The following is a 21154-nucleotide window of genomic DNA, read 5'->3' on the forward strand; positions in this document are numbered from 1 at the left end:
TATCCTTAGTTTGCTCAGAAACATAAAAAACGTAAATACGTAGTTGAAGGATGAGTATTTTTGTGTGTTTTGCATTGATGATCTCAAGTTTTATCTAAACCTGGAATTAATGTTGTTTTTCCCCTGAATATAGTAGCAAGTTCATAGAATAACTTTGTTCTTGATTATTATAGTACTTTTCAGTGTTTCTTTCAGTTGAGACAAGGGGAAACTTAAACTGAGAGAGATTTCAGTGATATCCATCCATTTATTCCTCAGGTCCTCTTCTCCCTCCCTTCGCTGCCAGCCATTAGGAGAGAATAAGTTTGAATTTGAGCTTGAGAGATTTATGACGTCTGTTTTATGTTGCCCACCTATATTTGTGGGAATATTTACATGGTCTGCTTTAGCAGCCTGATGTATGATACCTAAAACTAGAAGCCTAAACCTTCTTTAGCAAATAGATTGCATTAGGCACCATCAGTCATTCTCTGAAAATGCCTCAGTTAAATATTTGTGTTAATGGTTGTGACTAACCTACCCCACTTGATCAGAAACTTAATTTCATTTTTTTAATTTAAAAGCATACTGTAATTAGGCTAGTCACAAACTGTATTTTCTGGTTAATCCTTTTATTTCCTTATTTTTCCATTTGAATTACAAATTAAAATATATAGGACTGTGTTTTTGGTAATTAACTTGAATTTGCATCTCGTTAAACTTTAGTTATACTAATCACAATGGCTTTGAGTTTCTAGGATTACATGTATAAGCAGTCCCTTTTTTAACATGAAATATATTTATATTTCAAGGGTTCCATTGTCAAATCCTTCATTAGCATCAAAATGCAGTAACTTCCTACCATCTGAGGAACATATTCAGAAGCTCAAAGAAGCAGGAAAAGATGCTGATAAGCAGCTGATCATAGTAAGTAATACCCCTTTAGTAAGGTATATAGCTTCTTGAAGAAATTGCTTTTGATTTTGCAGTGCTGTGTTTTTATGAACATGTCTAAAAATCATTACTTATACATAGTATTATTGTCATTGTAAATGATTTGTGAAAGTAGAACGTGTATTACTAGATTGTCATTCAATGTAGACGGAAAAATGGTGGCAGACAGACAACATTTAAAGCTGATTCTTGTTAAATTTCTGCATTTTTTAGATAGAATGGCTTTTTGGAAAAAGTACAGTTGTTTTAGGGAGAATTAATTTGCTTTTACTTATGTGCAAAATCTCAGTTTCTTAAAATTTCAGAATTATAGGGGGAGGCGCATCTGGCAGCTTGTGTGCAAAATTAATAACAGATTTATTCCTGCATCATTCAAATGTCCATTGTTCTGAGACAAACTTAAAGATTTTTCTGTGGATGCACTCATTTTCACCGTAGTATTTAAGCAGCAATACTAGTTTAGTTATTGTTCTTACCATTTTTGCTGTTAGCTACTGAATGCAGGTATCTCTTTTAAACAAGAAAATACAGGATAAGAAGGAAAAGAGTGACACAGTCATTTTTCTATCTTGTAGAATCACACAGCTTGATAGTGAAACAGTTGGAGGTTTAATCAGATAATTGTCAGATAATCCTTGAGAAGAGAAAGGCTGGAGGTGGGAAGCTACAGAGGGAGAGGCATCCGGGCCACTAGGAAGAAGGACTCTGTAATAAGGTTCTTATGAAATCACCCCTCTCACATATATAACTGGTGGTCTTGCTAAATTGCAGTTTTTTCATGTAATACATGGATTATACACATGAAAATATGAACTAAAATAGAACCAGGTGAATTCTGAACACTCTTTTGTATGCATACTGAAATACTTTAAAATCAGAGGTTCTGAGAACTAAATTGATAAACATGTCCTTGATTTGCCTGAAGTGATACAACTCTAAGCACTTGAATGCCCAGTCACGGATGATGAATGAACCATCTCTAACATTTAAGAAGAATTTCAGCTATTGCCTCTTTGAAACTCATTTTTGCAACAGAGTTAAAATGCATGATTAAATATCTTAGCTATATTAAAAGGACTATAAGAATATTCCTTTTCATTTCAGTAAAGCTAATTTAATTTTTGCTCATCTGGTATTAGAACTTGACTGAAGAGTTGCTAGGATCTTTGACAAGAAGAAATACATAACTTTCTGCTTAGCTACTGAAGTGAAGTTGTGTAGCTCTTCTCTACAGTATTCATACAAAGAGATTTTTTGCAATTTATTGCTGTGCTGGTAGTATCCTTGTTTTCAGCCCAAATTAGGAGAGTAATATTTTTTTCCCCGTGGTATTCAATAGTAAAAGTTTTAGAATATAAAGAATGGGTCACTAATAAAGAACACTAGGAAAAGGGGAGAGACCTAATTTCTTGTCTTCTGTGTGTATTTCTGGAAAATGCAAGTGAGTGCTGTGTTTAATTTTAAAATGTGAAAGTAGCAGCTTTGTAATATGTAATATATTTCAGCACTTCATACAAATCTAATTCACTTTGATTTCATTGAGTTCAGAGTAGGCTTTTTATTGTGTTGAAAGGACGTTTTGGTGAACTCTGTAGTTCACTTTACCAAGAAAGCATTAGGTAAGGTATCGCCTGATATTTTTTTTTACCTGGGGGAAAACTGCTTTTAGCATTGTCAAAACATATAGAGGAACCCAAATATTTGTTAAGCCATTTTGTAAAATACTATCCTTGACATTAGTTACTGTGGAGACAAGACATAGTTATGTCTAGAATAGTTTGTGCTAGCATCTGGAGGGGAAAAATTGCTAAATTGATTTCTAAAGTACCAGCCTTTGCTGGTACCAATAGTCAAAAGATTGGGGATTAAATACATGTAATAAGGTACATTTTGTAATTAATAGTTTTGTCTGCAAAGCCATTGTGAGTTTCTTAAATGTGGATTCTGAATGGCTGGACTTGTTTGGTGTTTTTTTTTAAGTAGAAGATACTTTCAAAGGTGTTTATGTACTTCTGTAACAATGCTCTGAGAACAGAGAAAAGATTCATTTGGTTTAAAAGCTGTTCAGGTTGAAATTTCTCCTATACGGAGAGCAGTCTTACTACACACAGGCAATTCACTTAAATTAGCGTTTATAGTGTCTGTAAAAAAAAATTTTATAGTTAATAGCTAGAAATAATTTTTATTTCGTTTCTGGTGCATTGCTTTAAAAGAAGCAGTTTCATTATTCTTTACCTTGAGCAAAGTTGGGAAGTCATGCTTTTATTCTTAGCAAGGAACATTTAACTTGCACTTTGTTACACTTTTTAAAAAAATTAAATGCCTGAAAGGTGCAATTTTGGGCTCTCTACTGTAAAATCTGTTTCTTTTGGAGATCTGTCAAGCTAGTCTATCTTAATATATGTACAGAATCCTTTTTTTCTTTTTGTAATGGAAGTGGAAAAACTAGTAGGCCTTAGTTTAACTCACCACATGATACACTATCTTTGTTTTGCTGGTTTTTTGCTATTGAATTTCCCTAGTCTTTTCTGTTTACGTTGGACATCTGTCCTTTTAATTATCTTTACAGTATCTGAGGCTCAGAGTCTGGGATGTTACAATATTGTCTGTGTATTCTAACCTTTTCATTTCCTGAGCTATATTTAGAAAGGTGTTATGGTAAAACTAGTCTTTGTTTTCCACAATATGTTTTATTTTTTATATTTAATTCTTAAAGATTTATCTTACCTTCCTTCTCCCATGTGATTGCTGTAATGAATAGATTTTCTATTTTTCTTAAGTAATATGATCTTTAACAAGCTTTAAGGCTATTTGACTGTAACGGAAGTACAATAATACAACATCCATTTGCAGAAGTATTTAGTAGCTCTACTTGCACCATTCTCTTTCTTGGTACACATCATCTAGTTATCTGAGCAGCTTTCAAGCATAAAATTATCTTCATTTTATAGAGGTGCAACTAAGACAAAAGATGAGTTGTTTCTCTGTTCTTCAGATTTACTTGCTGTCACACATCTTAAAAAGCAAGCCTCTTCAGAGAGTAGAACTTCAGCTGAAAACAGCAAGAAATCTAATGTTACAACAAACTTTTTAAAACAGTGACAGGAAACAGTGGTGTTTGAAGTGATGTGCAAAGGTTTAGGTTCAGACCAAGGAGAGTATGATCTGTTTTTCTGGAGGAAAGTAAGATTGAGGCTAAAAGTATGTTATGTTCCAAATTCATGACTTGGTGTTTCGAGAAGTAGTCTGTTCTGAATATTTGTGAACTGTACCCTCTTACATGTCATTTAAATGTTCAGTTGGTAGGTTGACAGGTTACCTGAAGCTCCATATTGGAAGTTTTATAAAGTAATGCACTAAAATTGTTCTTTACTTTCCAAGCACTTGAATCTGATGTGCAACTATGAGAACTTGAATATGAAATCATCTGTTCCTTTAACTTCTGAAAAGGAAAGAAATACAAATGTGCAAAGCATATGTTTTCAATTCTCATAAAATGAGATATACTTTACATCCAAGACAAGGAAAGTCAGTTGTTTGCTTCTTGTAAAAATTCTGCTTGCCTGCCAGATCTAGGACAAAATTTTGACCATAAGAATAGGAATTGATAAAAACATTAATGCTACAGAGGAATGTTCTAAATAATGACCTGTGAGGTACAGGGATGCTTCTTCCATTTTATGCCACTAGGAAGATGTGTTCCTTTGAAAATTAAACTAGTCTTTTGAAAATGATACTCATCAATTTTAGGAAGGAACATGTCAAAAGAATGAACAACAAAAGCAAGTCACTGAACTGATAAAAAGATAGTATAGAGTTACAGAGGCTTTTCTGCCTTTCTAGAGATCTGAGTTAATGCCTGGATGCAAGCAAACATGATTAAATGTAGATGATCTTTATAAGTATCAGCAGATGCATGGATTGGGATAGCTTGACAGAAGGTGCTTTTGATTCCGAGGTTTGAATTGGTGCTATATGTGGAAGAGATGTGCAGGCTAATTCAGTCTACACACTTGGATATCATACTTGAATTTTTCCTTACATATATTTTGGTTAAACTTGAACATAGTTTTTTGTTTGACTGAAAAAGGTAATATATGAAAGAAATATTTTGATTTAAGCTGAAAACACAATCCTCAGTGGAAATAATAAGCGTGAAAGTGATTTCTTACAAGCCTGAAGAAAGTTGCATAATGATCACTTAAATTTGCTGTTTTCTTCCTTAAACTGGTATACTCCGGTTAGCGAGTTCTCTGAAGAATTAGAGAATGGCTTTTGGGCAGTGTTTTGTTGTTCACATTAGTTACATACTGCCTCTTTTCTTTCCTGTAATCCCAGTAAAAACAAGGCAGTGGTTACAGTGTAAGTGACTGTGGAAGGAGTTTGGTAGTTGGGAGCAGTCACTCTTCCTTTCTTCCCACACAAATCTTACCCTTTGGGCCAGCTCTGCTCTTAGGGGCGCAGTAATGCCCATCCTTTCTTATTATCACTCCTTCCCATTTCTGCTTCACTGCAGCAACTGTCTAGCAAATTCATGTGGGTTGTGTTTGGTGTCCTTTGTCCTGAAGGTAAGAATGTTTTGTGAGGTTAGCTGGGGACCTGACACAGGAATTCAGGCACCAAGGATACTAACATTGTGTTGTTGGTTAACCCTGGCAGGCAGCTAAGTACCGTGCAGCTGCTCGCTCACTTCTCCCCAGTAGGATGGGGGAGAAAACTCATGGGTTAAGGACAGTTTAATAAGTAAAGCAAAAGCCACACATCCAAGCAAAGCAAAATAAGGAATTCATTCACTGCTTCCCATCGGCAGGCAGGTTTTCAGTCATCTTCAGGAAAACAGGGCTCCATCATATGTAACGGTTAGGAAGACAAATGCCATAACTCCAAACATCCTCCCCTTCCTCCCTCTTTTCCCCAGCCTTTATTGCTCAGAGTGATGCCATATAGTATGGGATACCCCTCTGGTCAGTTGGGGTCAGCTGTCCCGGCTGTGCCCCTTCCCAACCTCTTGTGCACCCCCAGCCTCCTTGCTGGTGGGGCAGTGGGAGAAAGAGAAAAGGCCTTCATGGTGTGTAAGCACTGTCCTGCAACAGCTAAAACATTATGAAGGCAGCTTTGGTCACAGATCTAAATCACAGCACCGTAGCAGCTGCTGTGAAGGAAATTAATCTTATCCCAGCCCAAACCAGTACACATTGAAACACTCTCTGTAATATTCTTGAATAATGTTTTTTATATGTGTTGAGAATGGATTAATTGTCCATTGTAAATACTGTGCAGATTTGGTTTTTAACTTTGTATTTTTATCATATTGCTTTAGCTAGTGACCAGTGAGGATATCATTTCATGATGGATAATGACCCTCCATTTTCATTTTTCAGATATCTTAAATAAAATTAGATACATCACAGTTCTGAAAGTTTCAGGCTGATTTATATCCTTTGGCTAAAATAGCTTTTCAGAAGGATAGGTACTTGTGGGGGTTTTTTGTTGTTGTTTGGGTTTTTTTGTTAAATTCCACAGTCTTCATTTTGAAGTGAAAGTTGTTTCTGAGTTGGGTCATGTCTTCTGATCCTCCTGGTCAGCTAGGGGGTCTACCCATCAGCCTCAGTCTTAAATGCATCTTTCGTTGAAATAGCATTCTTTGACCTTTTTGTTTTCTGTGAGAGCCCAAAAATCTGTGTTGTTCCTTCCTGCTCTTCTTGTATTTCCTTTCCAGCCTGCCTGTTTCTATGGCTGGGTTTTATTCTTTGTTCTGTGAAAAGACTAGAGGAAAAAATAATCTTCCTCTAGCTAACACTAGGTAATCAAGAAGGAGGTGACCTAATCTGTGCCTGAAGAGAGAGAAAACAAAAAAAAAAAAAAAAGGGCCCCTCTTCATCTCCTACAGAGGCACCAAATGCCTTTTTTGCTTGCAGGGCTCCTTATGCCACATATGGAGGATCAGCAGACATGCACCTTCTCAAAGAAGATATTGGTAAGACTTTTCTTTCTGTCTAACACAGAATTAAGAAACCCTTCTGGAGATAAAGGCAACGTTGTTGCAATGTGCAATTATAGTTAGCCTTAAAACAGTGGATCTCATATATCCTGTGCTTATATTAATGAGGATTGCCTGACATGTCGGGAATGCTTAATTGCCATTTACATGTGCAGAATTTACTTAGGAAGTAAAAGTATCCTTGCTCTTTATTGTTACTGTTTAGAAAATTGAGTTTTAAATAGAGTAACACATTTTTCTGCCCGAGACCCCACGTTTTCTTAAATATTGCTCTGAAAAACATTTCTCTAAGTTCTGAGAGTCAAACTTCTTACATCTTTTTCTAGTTGTGAAAAGTCAACAGTCTGTTCTCCAGTACCCAGTATTTAATGTTTGCTTTGGAGATTTTTTTTTTTTTCCAAAATCCCAGTTTTAAGTTTTTACTTACTCTTATATGGGGTGCATAAGATGTTCTTGGGTTGTTTGGGGATTGTTGGTGTCTTTTTTTTTTTTTTTTTTTGTTCCTCCCTCCCCATTGAGGACTGACAACCTTTAATGCAGTATTATTGTTTGGGAGTACTTTTTCCCCTCTTCATGCATGCCCTTTCCAGTTTTGCTTATGAAATGACATAAGGTTAAAAATAGTCAGATTCTGTAGATGTTTCATTAAAGTACAAAAATGCATTCTTCATAATTCCTGACTATATTTTGCATGTCCTGGGTTTTTTTGTTGTTGTAGTCTGCAAGCATTATGTCCTGTGGTGTGTCTTTGAAATAGTACTTCAGTTACACAAAAAGGCTGTCGTCTTTACTGCCCTCAGGATACTGTAAAGTATTTGCTAAAAAGTATAGTCAGCATTTGTTAGGGCTACAGAGTTCAAAAGATTGCTTTCGATACTACAATGTGTTTTTTCTGATAATTCACATAACAGGTTTTCAGTATTAATGTCTGCGTGTAGCCCATTGGTACAGCTGAACGCATGTAAAAATAATAATATCAGTGAAATTCTTAGAAAACAAATACCAAACAAAAAATTTCCCCAAAAACTGAAACTCACTGATACCAGCAACATCCAGGAAAGTCTGACTGTAAAATACAATATGACAGTTACTATTCCAAGGAAGTAATCTGTTCCTGGAGACTTGCAAAACAGCACATATATTTACAAGGCAAAGTGGGGTGAGCTAAGGAGATGGGCGATTTTGATTATATCCTTGCCCCAGATTTTTTGATTACTTTTTCTACATAGCTAGGCTTTTTTTTTGGCTTGAGATCTTTGGTAGTAAACTAATAGATGCTTTAGCTTAAATACCTTTGGCTCCTTGGTCATTTGAACAGAAGTTGTTTCATAAAACTTACTGCAGTACTGATATGTGCCAAGTATTTTAAGAGTTGCTTTATCTGGCTAATTTTCTAATTGACATGTCTTATTTTTTTGGAAGTATATTCCAAGCATCAAAGTAGACTGCCTCTTCACTTATCCTACCCTAGATATAGGGGATATCTTCTCCGTCTTCAAGATAGGAATTACTAAGTGCAGATTTTCAATTGGTTCATCTTAAGATAATCGCCATATATCATCCTTCCTACTGAACTGTCTTTTTTCATCTTTCATGTATAAACCCTTGAAATGCAGTATATTTTGGTGGCCAGATGGGTACTTTGTTTTGAACTATATTGCTGCTTTAAAGGAAGTCTGCAGGTAAAATAAAATGTGTTGGATTCAATTTTTACAGCTTTAGAAACCTCATGTTATTCTGACTTTGCAAATCTAACTTCAGAGCTTATCTTTCCTTTTTCCTTCAGAAAAACTAATGTCCTCCTGTTTCTCCTTCTGTATACAGTAAGAATGTATAAATTGATTTACTGTTAAAGCAGTGACTTCTCAAGATTCAGCTTCTTTCTTTTGGCTGAGTTCCATATATGTGCTCTTAAAGAGAAGTTCAACTCTTGAGTTTGCCTAGCCAGTTGTACCTTTAGTCTCTTCTTGGAAAGAAACTGATACCTACATTATAGATTTCATTAATGGCTGCTTGAAATAAGTTGTGTGGAGAACTGAGCTGTCATCTAGCTCTCAGATGTACTTAAACATATCTTTGAAGATTGAAGGAGCAAGACGTTATTCATAAACACTTTTGCTGTGTTGCAAAATGCTTTCTTCTGTAAAGCAGGCTTTTTTACTATGAATATTTGCAGCTCTTAGAAAACTAAATTAAGTTCAGGTGAACTGTTTTCTTGCAAACTGTGCACTTTCAATTTGTGCACACAGGTCAATTTCCTTTTAAAAAACACCCTCAAGTCTTGTTTTGCTTATATAGTATCCTATTTTAGAGTATAAAATAACTTTCTATTTCTCTATTACTTGTGATATATGTTAAAGTAGATTAAAAGTGACATTTATTGCTGCTTACATAAACTCAATTTCCAAATGTAGTTAAAGAAAAAAAAATTATTTGCACATTAAGTCATAACTTAAAATGTGCCTTTTTGGCTAGAGACTTCAATCTAACTGGTATTCTTTTGCTCTTTGCAAAAGGCACTCCCTGCACCAGACACTTCACTCTTTATTAGGCACTGATTCCTTAATCTGAGCATACTTCCAAATTAATAACACTGTTTTAATGAATAAATAGCAAAGCAGTAGTGCCCTTAATTTGGTAATGGTTGATTATAGAGTAGGAGGATAAAGGGTTAGGAGTGAAATGGTATCATCTTCCATTTGTATTGTAGCTGCTATCCAGTGTCTGAAAAATAAGTTATCAACTCTGTGCAATTAAGATAGCATGTCAAACATCATTGTTAGCTGTTTACAATTAAGAGTTAAGACTTAAGTACTGACAGTATATTAAATGAGTCTTTTAATCAATGAAGAGAGGGATAAAACACCATAGTACTGCTTGATTGCCTTGAAATAATTGATTTTTGTACAAACCTAAAAGGTAGTGATCAGCTGTTGCAGATGTATTGCTGATCTTAACAATTATTTCCATAACTTTCCGTTTTTTATAACATCCTTCCAACATTCAGGCAAATGGCTCACCTTTGGCCCACCTCAAAGCAACTCACAACGAAAAGACGGGCAGCAGCAGAACTGTAGGGAAAAGCAAATAGTGTGGGGTTGGACGTGGGAATTTTCTTTGTGGAAGGTGATTATATTTACTGTAAATAGGGTAACGGAGAAAGAATTCTCTGTTCTTTGTATTTCATAAAATAGAAATAATTTGTTCAAGACTAATGGGGGTGGAGCTAATTTTAATGTTAGGTAGAATTTGCTCTGTGCCTTTTGAGTCTGTGTGGGTTTTTGAAAGATGGAATTCTAAATTCTGTACTTGTTCTTTCTCCTGTTTTACTCCATTTTAGCCTTTGTGTTGGGTTTCCAGAAGATAAGTTATAAAAGGCATGTCTGATTAGATGAAAGCTCTGTTGAACTGTATTTACTGTGCTTGCAATTGACAAATACCTTTTCTTTTTTTTTTTTTTTTTAATAGGATGCAGGACAGAAGAGATTTGGTGCTATTTCCTGTAATATTTGTGGAATGCTTTATACTGCGTCAAATCCAGAGGATGAAACCCAACATCTGCTATTTCATAACCAGTTCATAAGTGCTGTAAAATATGTGGTAAGAAAACGTTATCTTTGTAAAGACATAAGTATTATTTCCTATTTTCTGTCTACTAGTTACAATTCATACTACATTAAGTCATGTTTTAATAGCTTAGTATCACAGTAGGCCATTAATAATCCACTTTGGGAAATAAACGTTTTAAGAGCCATGGTAGACAGGTTATATGTGATGAATGAAAATATTTAGTGGGATAGTGGTGTTTTATTGCCATTGTATTCCATCTGTTATAGTTCCCTGGGGGGTGAGGGTGGTGATAGGAAAACAAAGGAATGTCACTGTTCTGAAAGTGCTAAATACAGGTTTCAGTACAACTGGTGTTTGCAATGGTTGGCGTAATAGTCAGATAAAGAGCTGATTGTACTGTTTTTGTAATTGTGTAATCTTAGATGACTTCTAAACTACTTTTTCTTAATTATGTGTAATTTGAAGAGAGACTGCCTAGGAATCCAGCTGATATAACTTCATGGTATATTGAAACTTTATGAAATTTATAGTGTGATTGTAATCTTTAAATATAAAGTCCAAAGTATTATTCCATAACTTCATTATATGTGCTGTATCTGAGTATATCTCTCATATTAAAGCTCAGATTTGAAAAATTTTGTACAACTTAAAGAATATTGTAAAATCAGCTACTTCACACTAGCTGATATTACAAGACTCACAGGAAATAACTGTTCACATGTCTGAAATCCAGAACAGAATCCACAAAGTCTATTTTCTTTATCACACATGTTACCTTCAGTACTCTACACTCGAGTAGATAAGACCTCCAGGATAACTGAACTGAGGCCACCAATTCATTTCATGTAGGTACCAAACGGCTGTTGGGCTACTCTTAAAACTCAAGCTCAATTTTATCTAACTGTTTACAGATATAAAGATGTATCTTCATAGCTAAAGTGTTTGACACTATCTGGTAAATAGTTCTGGTATTTGTTCTGTTCTTTGTTAGTTTTTGTGGAATAGTCCAGACATCTTGAAAGATCTCTTCTGACTCACACTAGCTACATTCTAGGGTGAGACGGGGCAGAAAGTGTGATGGAATGCAGTACGTAATACATTTCCCCATTTATTGCTGTTTGTCCTTCCCTCCCAAGTACTTTCAGATCTTGAATGTTACCAAAGACGTAAACATAATTTACAGAAGATGGTGTTAGTTCTTCTGGACAGAAGCTGGCAGATGAGTTCAGTAGTTACTTAAAGCTGCTATGTTCACATGGGTAGGAAGCTCTGCTGAAGTTTGAATATTTTGGAAGCTGAAAGAGCTGAAATTTCTCACTTGTGTTTATGTCTAGAGTAACAACATGATTAACGTAAAAGTGAAAGAGCAAACTGCCTTAAACCAGTTGTGAATAACTATGTATAAAGTTAGGTATGCTTTTAATTTGAGAAAAACTTCCCTTATTGTTTTCTCAGTTGCTAGGCATCTTTTTAAAACTTCACACAATGTGTACTCAAGCAAATTATTTGTATTGTCAGTTTAGTGAGTAAACAGTTCTATCTCTGAAATCTTTTAAGACTCGATGTGTTTTGTGATGTTGTAGATGGCTATAGAGCGAATATATGAGTCTTTAAATTCCCTTCAGATTTTTTTTTTCTCATAACAATTTGATTGACAGTCTGTTTTCTGCATGGGTGGGTAACTTTTGCCATGCTAAATAGATAAGTCTTTAACACTAGTCATTTGACCCATAGTCAGTGGTTCTTGGTTGATTGTATTGTGGTGATGTCAGTGACAGAAACATCCTCACCTCCTCTTAGAAAATAATTTGAATTTTAGATAAGTCTTCTTGCCAGTGAATTAGAACACCAAGTCTCTACTTGTTAATTCTTAGTCATCCAGAAATACCAGAAGAACGATTGCTAGTTATCCTAGGTTTGCTAGGAGGTTTCTAGTGGGGATTGCTGGGAGGATGGCTCGAAGGTGTGATATGGTTGGCTTCTAGATGTTTGTATGTAGTTACTGTGTTGAAACTATAACTACCTTCCTTTCCCTGACAGAAAGTGTTAACTGTACAGTAGCATCATGGGATTAAAAAAAAAATGCACTAGAGAAAGTATTGGTAACTTCTTGGTTAGACTTTCTGGTCCAGGAACATCCGGTCTTGGTGACCTTGGTATATTACTTTATTAGCTCTCCAGATACCCTTTTTATGTAGCTAACATATTTGGCATTATTGTTGATTTGGAGGCTATTCTAAGGTGTCTTAGAAGCATTTTTCATTCTTTTGTCATTCATATTCTTCATGCCATATGATGCAGTCCCAGTCTGACTTGAGAAGACTTTTCTCAGTTTTTCCTCCCTTCTGAGTGTCTCGTGTTACATGCTAGTAGTTCTGTTGATGATTCATTTCACAGAATGACAAAAAGGAGGCCTATATACATTACCATGCTAGAGCTTCTTGCTGTGAACTGTGAAAATGGACTTTATTGTGTCTTGCCCACCTGCATGCACCTTTGTGGGTTTTTTAAAAGTACTGAATAGCTAGAAGATAGTTTGCATGTAAATAATAAATTATTTACTGTCTTTAACAAAATATAATTTTGTTTATTTTTTTTTAAAAGCCTATCTTGTTTCTTTCAGTAAATATTTCTTTCTAGGTCTCTCTAGAAATTCTGTGATGCTGCCAGAAGTAGGACGAGCTAACAGGGAGATGGTATTGGGATACTTGTTTTGCCATGGATGACTGATAGAGACAATTAGGAAATTGTAGGCCTTGTGTAGACAGAGAAAGTTTGGCAAGTTTAATTATATTTTCTAGATTTGGGAACAGAAGATTAGCAAGGACTGATACAGGGTTTCTGAAAGGTGCCATTTGCTATTAATAGAAGCGTGAAAGTTGAGTAAGCAAGAAGGTAAAGTGGTCGAGGATAGTACTGGAGCAGGAATAGATTAGTGTGGAAATGTCCCCTACTGCAGACAAATGTAGGAATCTGTCTCACTATCCTTCTGGTTTCAGACATCTGAAAGTCTCCAGAAAAAATATATGCCATTATAGCATGTGCGTGCATTGAGTGATGACATACACCTCAAGTGTTAACTCCAGTGGGGTGGATAACTTTGTGGGACGGATACGTGGTTCAGTTTTATAAAATCCTCTAGCCGTAATACCACGCAGTATCAGTTGTGTATCCTCTCTGTGATACCACATAATACCAACTTAGTATTTCTGCAAAATATTTTTAAGAGCAAGACATTATTTTTAATGATGTTTTTAAGTTGCAAAGCCAAAAACTTAAGTTAGGAAATGCCTGTGGATTCAGGTGCATGATGCGAGTGTAGTTAACGTGTTTGTATTTCCAGCTCATCCTCTTAGTTAAGAATATCTTGAGCTGAAGAAAGTGGAAGAAGCTGTTACTTGAGCTAATGTCTAATCTGATAAGTTTTAAATAGCTGTTCTGCTGTAACTGCACCCAAGCCCATCTGTGAAGTTCTTATGATTTTCAGATTTTTAAAAAAAGGCAACATTTGAGTTCTTGGGACCTAAGGTTAATAGAATATTGGGATTGATGATGATGATGAACTTCATGTGACCTTAGAAAGATTTCATGCTTGTCTTGATTTACATTAATTCCGAAGTGATACGTTTGTACAACATAAAACTTAGTATTTCAAATAAAGCTCTTACCATTAGCTATCTTCTGTGAAAATTTTAGTTTTAAGAGAGGGTAGTATTTAATAGTTACATCCAAGGATCTTAATGTGTTCTCCAGTCGAAACCTCATTCTCCACATTACATTCATAGGAAGGAGGCAGAATATCTGTAATTTGATGGAGTCAGGAAGAAAGATGCAGTAGACCCATGTCTCTCCTACAAATTACCAAAGATAAAAATGCACAAAATTTCATAGTAAACGTGATTACTAGGGGAAAAATTCATAAATGCTTTTCTTAGTGAAGACTGAGAATATATTATATAGTATTAACCACATTTTCCTCACTGCCTCAATGTTTTTGAGGAAAAAATGGTATAAGAAAAAAACACCACTGTTTTTAATGTATTTGTATTCATTTGAGAAATAGGGAGTACAGACAAGTCAGAAGTGACGTATATAGAAAGATACCAGGTTTGCTATCCCATTTCCTACTCTTACATAAGAACTTTTAAGGCATGGGGACATGCATGGGAAGCAGTCTACTGTGTCTTCTGACTTATGCTTTATGATTTTAAAGACAAATTACATCAGAGATAAGCAGAACACAGTTCATGTGAAATTGAGTGCTGAACATTTCAGTTATCGTGCTGTTAATGTTGGAGCCATCTTTAAAACTGTATTCTACATCAGTCATTATATACCTGTATAATGTCCAGGGAAAGCAATGCACTACACGGTGTAGTGGTAATTACTGTCTGTACTATTTCATGATGTGGTAGCAACTGCTTGTCTGTATTGCCCTTTTTTGAATGATTTCTTTCTTTTGTAATTCAGTTGCTGTTACACCTTAAAAACAAGCAGAAGCAATATTTAATCTTGTTTGAATTGGGAGGAAAAGTTTGAGGTTGATTAAAAATGAGTTAACTGTGCATTGCAGAGCTGCCTTACGTTCTCAAATGAATACAAACACCTGTAGGATAACTAGTTTTAACATGGAGGGGAGGAGTGTATTGCAACAGTTGGTACAGCACCAGTCTGCCCAGCTGTGGCAATTAAGCTATATGTGCCTTGCTACTGCTGGCTATAGGTAATCTGTTGTTGAGCATAGACTTCCAATTTCAGGGAGTAGTGGTGTGTATAATCATGTTGTTCTACTCCAGGCCTTGCAGAACATGTATCGTGGTGGGAACAGTAGCTTTCCTTTTAGATTTGGTCATCACAAGCAATTTATATCCATGCTTGGGCATCTGGTTCAACAGTAAATAAGTCTTAATGCCCTACAGTAGTGTCAATTAGAAGGAAAGGAAAAGCAATTTTTCTGACATTGCAGTAGAATATTATATATTGCAGACATAATGCTTTTGTTTCTTACTATAGTAAGGTGTTCTTGCCATCTGCCTGAGTGAAGGAGTTCTACTTTAGTTCTCAGTGGTTGAAATACCTTGCAGACTTGTATTTTGGTTTAATAGTGTTAAAATAGTGGGCTTTTGTTTTTAAAAAAAAAAGTTAATAGGTGTGTTGAGAGAAATAATCTTCAGACCACATGCAAGATACCGGTACTAAAGCATATTTTGTGTATTGTAGACCTCTAATAGGATCAGTCCCAGCTGAAGCTATAGCACATTTTCCTTAGTGGCTTTAATGTTAGAATATGGCAGAGCTGTGACCAATCTTGTGCATTACTTCAGTTTTTCTGGTTTAAGGAAGCACAGTTCATTGCTCACTAAGACTGAACAATAAGATACTGAAGATGCAGATACTTACAAGAAATGTTAGTGTTTCATTTTGAAATCATCAATAACAAAGGAATATGACTTTAAATTGCCTTCACTAAAACTCTTGGATGAGCTTACGGTTTGCAGAAAATTTTTTGAAAGCTTCATCTAAAAGATACATTTCTGAATAAATTCCAAAATACTTCAAATTAGAATCTACTCCTGTGAATATGATCAGTCGTCATATATTAATCACGAAAATGAACAGGTGGGCAATAGTGAAAATAATGAGTTCTGAGTATTAGAGAGTTAATTATTGCATTTTTACAGAATTATTTTTAGACTCCTGCTAATACACTGTTCCGTAAAACTATAGCAGGAGTATGATGTTCAGAAATGTTTTCTTCCATTGGATTTAATTTTGTTGGAAATACCTGGCTACAATGTCAACAGGATACCCTGACCGAAAACACAGGGTTGAATTTTCTGCACTAGGCCTGCAACATTCTGGATGCTGTAATGGTAGGATTATCAAACACATTGCATTGATCTGCTGAGTGATGGTCACAGTTGGTTTAAAATAGGCTATAGAAAGCTTTTGCAGGGCAAACAGGTAGCCCAAAGGCAGCAAAAGACAGAAAATTGAGAGAGGATGGTATTTGAGGTTGGAGAGTAGAATCCTTGCCTGAATCTTTTGATACCTTTTCTAACAGTCTCAAAAAGCATGTCGCAATTCTACAAGTTGCACTTTTCTGATTACCTGAATATTGTGACATGGCTGTTTACTGCCCTTTGTGTTCAGACCATAATGTATATAAATTCAAACAGGATCTTCATTTGTGTTGGTGTTCAGTGGACTAAAAAGCAGGCATGATTAAAATGGTGTCTGTGTTGCAACCATTGCCATGCTGGGTTATAAACTTATACTTAAATAGATTCAGGGCTACCAGCAAGTAGATACATTTCTAAAATTATTCTCTTCATGTCTTGTTTGGGGTAGGGGAGTAAAATCAGCATGATTAAAATGAGATACAGATCAAGTATTATAACACTTAAGTTTGTCTTTTTTTTTGTGGTAGTATATATGGCATTCATTCAGTGCCAAATTCCATTGTTTGGTCTTTAGTTGAATGTTGTTTTACGGGAAGGTACAGATTTCAATGAGAATTATTCCATCAGTATTGTTTCTTCAAAGGCTTTTTTATTTAAAGTTGCTTTGAGTAAGACTTGTAGATCAGCCTTTTTAATGGCTGAAGTTACTTCTGCATTCAGTATTTTTAGGTCCCATCAAAGCAACTTGAGTTCTAATATCTACCAGTCCCATCTTACTAGATTTAAGTGGCTTTTTTGTTTTGTTTTTTTCCATGCAGGTACTGCTCATTATTCACCACGAGTGTGGATCTGAAGAAGAGTTAATTACCTCTATTTTTTTGAGTATGTTTATACTTCAGATACACACAACGTAGCCTCCTTCCCCATTAGATTCTTAGAAGGTAGTTATAAATTTTTTTCTAGTATCCTTCTTGTGGCTTTAACAGTTATGATCAGTAACAAAATAAACTATTCCTTACATTTTGGGCAACTGCATGCCAATCAGTTCACTTAGAACCTCCTGGAGGTCTTTCGCATGCCAAACTTTAAAACTGAGTGTGTATTTGTGGAGGTAACTATGTTAAAAAGAAATCTTTTATTAAAACTTAGGGTTTTTCCCATTCACTGGACTTCGGAAAATAAGTATTACAAAGGTTTGGAAATCAGTTATGTGAGCCGAGTTTGCTACTTCTATTTTAAAATTCAGTTTGTGCTGCAGTCCTGGGGGAAAAAAATCTACTTGGGAAATGATAAGACATGTTCACAAATTGTATCTAGATATAGTTAGGCTATTGTATAAATTATTGTATAAGTAAGATCATATTATATCTGTTGTGCTCATTTTAAAAAGCTAGCTGAAGTTTCCTTCGCTAGCAAAGCAACTGCTAAATAGTGTAAAGTCTCTGCATAAATTCAGTGTCTAGAACAATAATACGCAATTTCTGTTTGTAAAAGTACGTCTTGTGTATGGTTTAGATAAGTGTTTGTTTTATTTAGGGTTGGAAAAAGGAGAGAATTTTGGCTGAATATCCCGACGGAAAGATAATAATGGTTCTTCCTGATGACCCAAAGTATGCCCTTAAAAAGGTATGGTGCAAAGGACTGGGCTTGACCTTGTTTGATGTTTTCATATAAGTAATGAGAACGTTCATAGTAAAATTTGTGTAATACATATGTGAGCAGTTGAAGTTGGACTCAAAGCTGCAGTGGTTCTGTAGCTTTTTCCACAAACGAGTCAGACATCTCACACTTAGGCACTGCTGCTCTCTTCATAGAGAGGATGGGTCTGAGCAGGAGTAGAAGGCAGGGGTGGGAACAGCATCAGCCAACTGTTTGGTTTTTTAAAAATTTTTTTAATATACTTGCTGAATGCCAGATATTTTATGTAATATAGACTTCCTGCTATATTTAAACAAACTGAAATGTATTGACCTTATTACACAGCACAAATATGGCACCTTATTACACAGCACAAATATGGCACCTTATTACACAGCACAAATATTCTCTAAAGGATTTTTGGATAAAAACAGATTTAGGTGGAAAGTGGCCTCAAAGTCATCTAGTTCATTCCATGTCCAAAGCAGGAGCAGCTCTGATTATGATGCATCTGACAGCTTTCTGAAACTTCTAACACTGGAGGTTTTTCTGACCTCTCCAGACTGTGTTACAGTGCTTCACTATCTGTAACATTAGGAAATTTTCCCTAAACGTCCAACAGAATACTGCAATTTAAGCTCCTTAGTGCAAATCATACTGCCATAACTGTAGAAAACATACTTCTTTTCCTCTTTGCAAGAGCTTTTTTTGTGCCTGAGCAAACTCTGATTGTTTTCACCTTAAGGAGATTAATGGGATGTGCTGTTTTTTAGTTTATACTCCTAAATAATGTTTTATAGCTCTCTGATCATTTTCATACTCTCCTCTAGATTATTTCCATTTGTGCCATGTCTCATGTCGTCTTTTGAAACTCTAAAACTGGGCACGGAACACTAGTGGAGACTTAGACCAGCAGGGTACTTTGGTGTCTTGCTGGCTAGCCTGTGTTTATACCGCTTAATATGTCATTACATTTGTTTTTTTCAGTAGCATGGCATTGATTCTGTTTAGCTGGGGATTTGCTGTGACTAATAGGTACATTTTTACAGTACCACTATCATAGGATCACAGAATAGCTGAGGTTGGAAGGGACCTCTGGAGGCTGAATTGATGCACAAGACAGCTCTTTCTGATGGCATGACTGTAGTGGGTTTTCTTTAGACTAACATAGAATTTTTAAAGTTATTGAACTGAAAAGAAACTACAAATGTTCTTTTTACAATATTTAATGCAGATGAGTTTATTAAGTTTTGTTTCTCTGGTGGTATTATCTTAATTTTAGTACATTCATTGCACATGGATTTTTTTACTAAAATGGCTCAAGAACAAATTACGTAAAATACCTAAGTGGGGCAGAGGAGAGGAAGATTGTAGCAAATGAAATCGCTTAGGATAGAGTTCTCTGTAGCTCTGTGTGGTTAAAGTTGAGAGAATCTACAGCTGTCACCACTGTGGATGACTGGTTTCAAGAATGGTTACTTAGTATTTCAGATTGGTACTGGTCATGAAAAGGCTGGTACCTGAAGATTACATGAGAAAGTAGAGAGTGACTGATACCATGCCTTTTAAAAGTTACTTTAAAAGCATTTTTTTAACATATTTTCATTTGATCGGTACTAACTTCATATATTCATAGCATCAGTAATTCTAGTTTTGCTTTACTAATGTAACTGCAACAGGCATTAAAGAAGCTTATGGTGTTTAATGCACCACATAGGAAAGGCCACCTAATTTCTGTCTCATATGAGATAATAGAGGGATGATAGAGGCTGTTTCAGTGCCCGGTTGTAGGTGCGGTAAAATCTCAGCTCATGCACAAGCTTTTGTTCACATTCATGCTGGAGCTTATATATTTCACCTAAATTTACTAATATTAAACAAAATTTTATTTTTACTTTCAGTTACACTTTGCAAAGCTAATGGAAGAGCAGAAAGCTTGAGAAAAGAGACGACGGTTATTCATTCCTTTACAACAAATGCATACGTTTTCTAGCTGTCTTGGCACTGTGCTTGCTGTCATCTGCTCAAAACCCTTAATGGATTAGTTCTGTCAAGATTTTAAAAATAACAGACAGAAAACCTTCAATTAAGCCAGTCTAACTTTTGGCATAGAGCTCATTTACTTTTAGAATATCAGAGTCCACACTTTGATTATCTGTGTTCTCTTTATTAGTCTTTGACTAATTGGAGTTTGGACTTAATGGAAGCTGACTTAGAGGTCTCTTCCTATTTCCAGCTGAGTATTATTTAAGGTACATTTATGTGGACTGATATGTTGCACGTTACTTAGGATAGTCCTGAACTTTTGGAATAGTTTCCAGGGTTCTAAATAATGCACCTTAGTGCATTTTTGAAAATCTGTAATTTTTATTAAGGTTATACAAATGTATGTTTACACGTGTTTCTTATACAGCATTTAAACTTATTTTGACAGGTTGAAGAAATTAGAGAAATGGTAGACAATGACTTGGGATTTCAGCAAGCTCCGCTCATGTGTTACTCTAGAACTAAAACTCTTCTTTTTATTTCTAACGACAAAAAAGTTATCGGCTGTTTAATTGCAGAACATATCCAGTGGGTAAGTGATTGGATTGAGAAAGGCAATCTGTGTCAGTGCTTAGTGACTGTGTTCTTCAGACATTCTGAAACTACAGAGTTACCTAAGAGTTTAAGTCTAGCATTTAGCAAATAAGTATTCCGGTATGCCTTTTCCAGAGAGAAGGAGACTTTTGGTGGTAGACCATTCTGAACTGTAGCTGTTCATTTTTGTATAGTTGACACTGAGCTGAGACACACATATGGTGTCATAATTGGCTCAGATCTGCTCATCTAAGAACTGGCTACAGCCGAAGGGTAGAATTTTTCTTCCTCTGTTACTCTAGCTCTGGCCCTCCTCCTGCTTGTTGACAAGCAGATTCAACTCCCTGCCTGGCAGAAATCCAACATGGATGAAAAAGTGGGTACTCTGTAGGATTGAGTTGAAGCACCAAGGGGTCAAACATCTCCATGGTGAACAGAAGCAGAGGGCAGGACTGTGTGGTGGAGAGCAGGACAAGAAGTCGTGCTGTTACTTGCAGTACTAAAAACTGATGTCAGAACTTTGTTGCAT

General features: G+C 35.6%; 1 protein-coding gene across 5 annotated transcripts in view; it reads left to right on the forward strand.

The window, feature by feature from the left end:
• ESCO1 (establishment of sister chromatid cohesion N-acetyltransferase 1) overlaps positions 1 to 21154 on the forward strand; it is a 34191-nt gene that overhangs the window by 8961 nt on the left and 4076 nt on the right. For 4 of the 5 annotated variants that reach the window (XM_074821058.1, XM_074821040.1, XM_074821048.1 and 1 more), the window contains exons 7-10: positions 792 to 906; positions 10403 to 10534; positions 17944 to 18033; positions 20480 to 20623. In XM_074821058.1, coding sequence (XP_074677159.1) covers positions 792 to 906; positions 10403 to 10534; positions 17944 to 18033; positions 20480 to 20623 — 481 coding nt within the window. Of the gene's footprint in view, positions 1 to 791; positions 907 to 10402; positions 10535 to 17225; positions 17349 to 17943; positions 18034 to 20479; positions 20624 to 21154 lie in introns of those variants that run through there. The other variant, XR_012622877.1, reaches the window with a different exon arrangement.

The sequence above is a fragment of the Strix aluco genome, chromosome 1 (assembly GCF_031877795.1).
Source record: "Strix aluco isolate bStrAlu1 chromosome 1, bStrAlu1.hap1, whole genome shotgun sequence".
NCBI classification, from domain to species: Eukaryota; Metazoa; Chordata; class Aves; order Strigiformes; family Strigidae; genus Strix; species Strix aluco.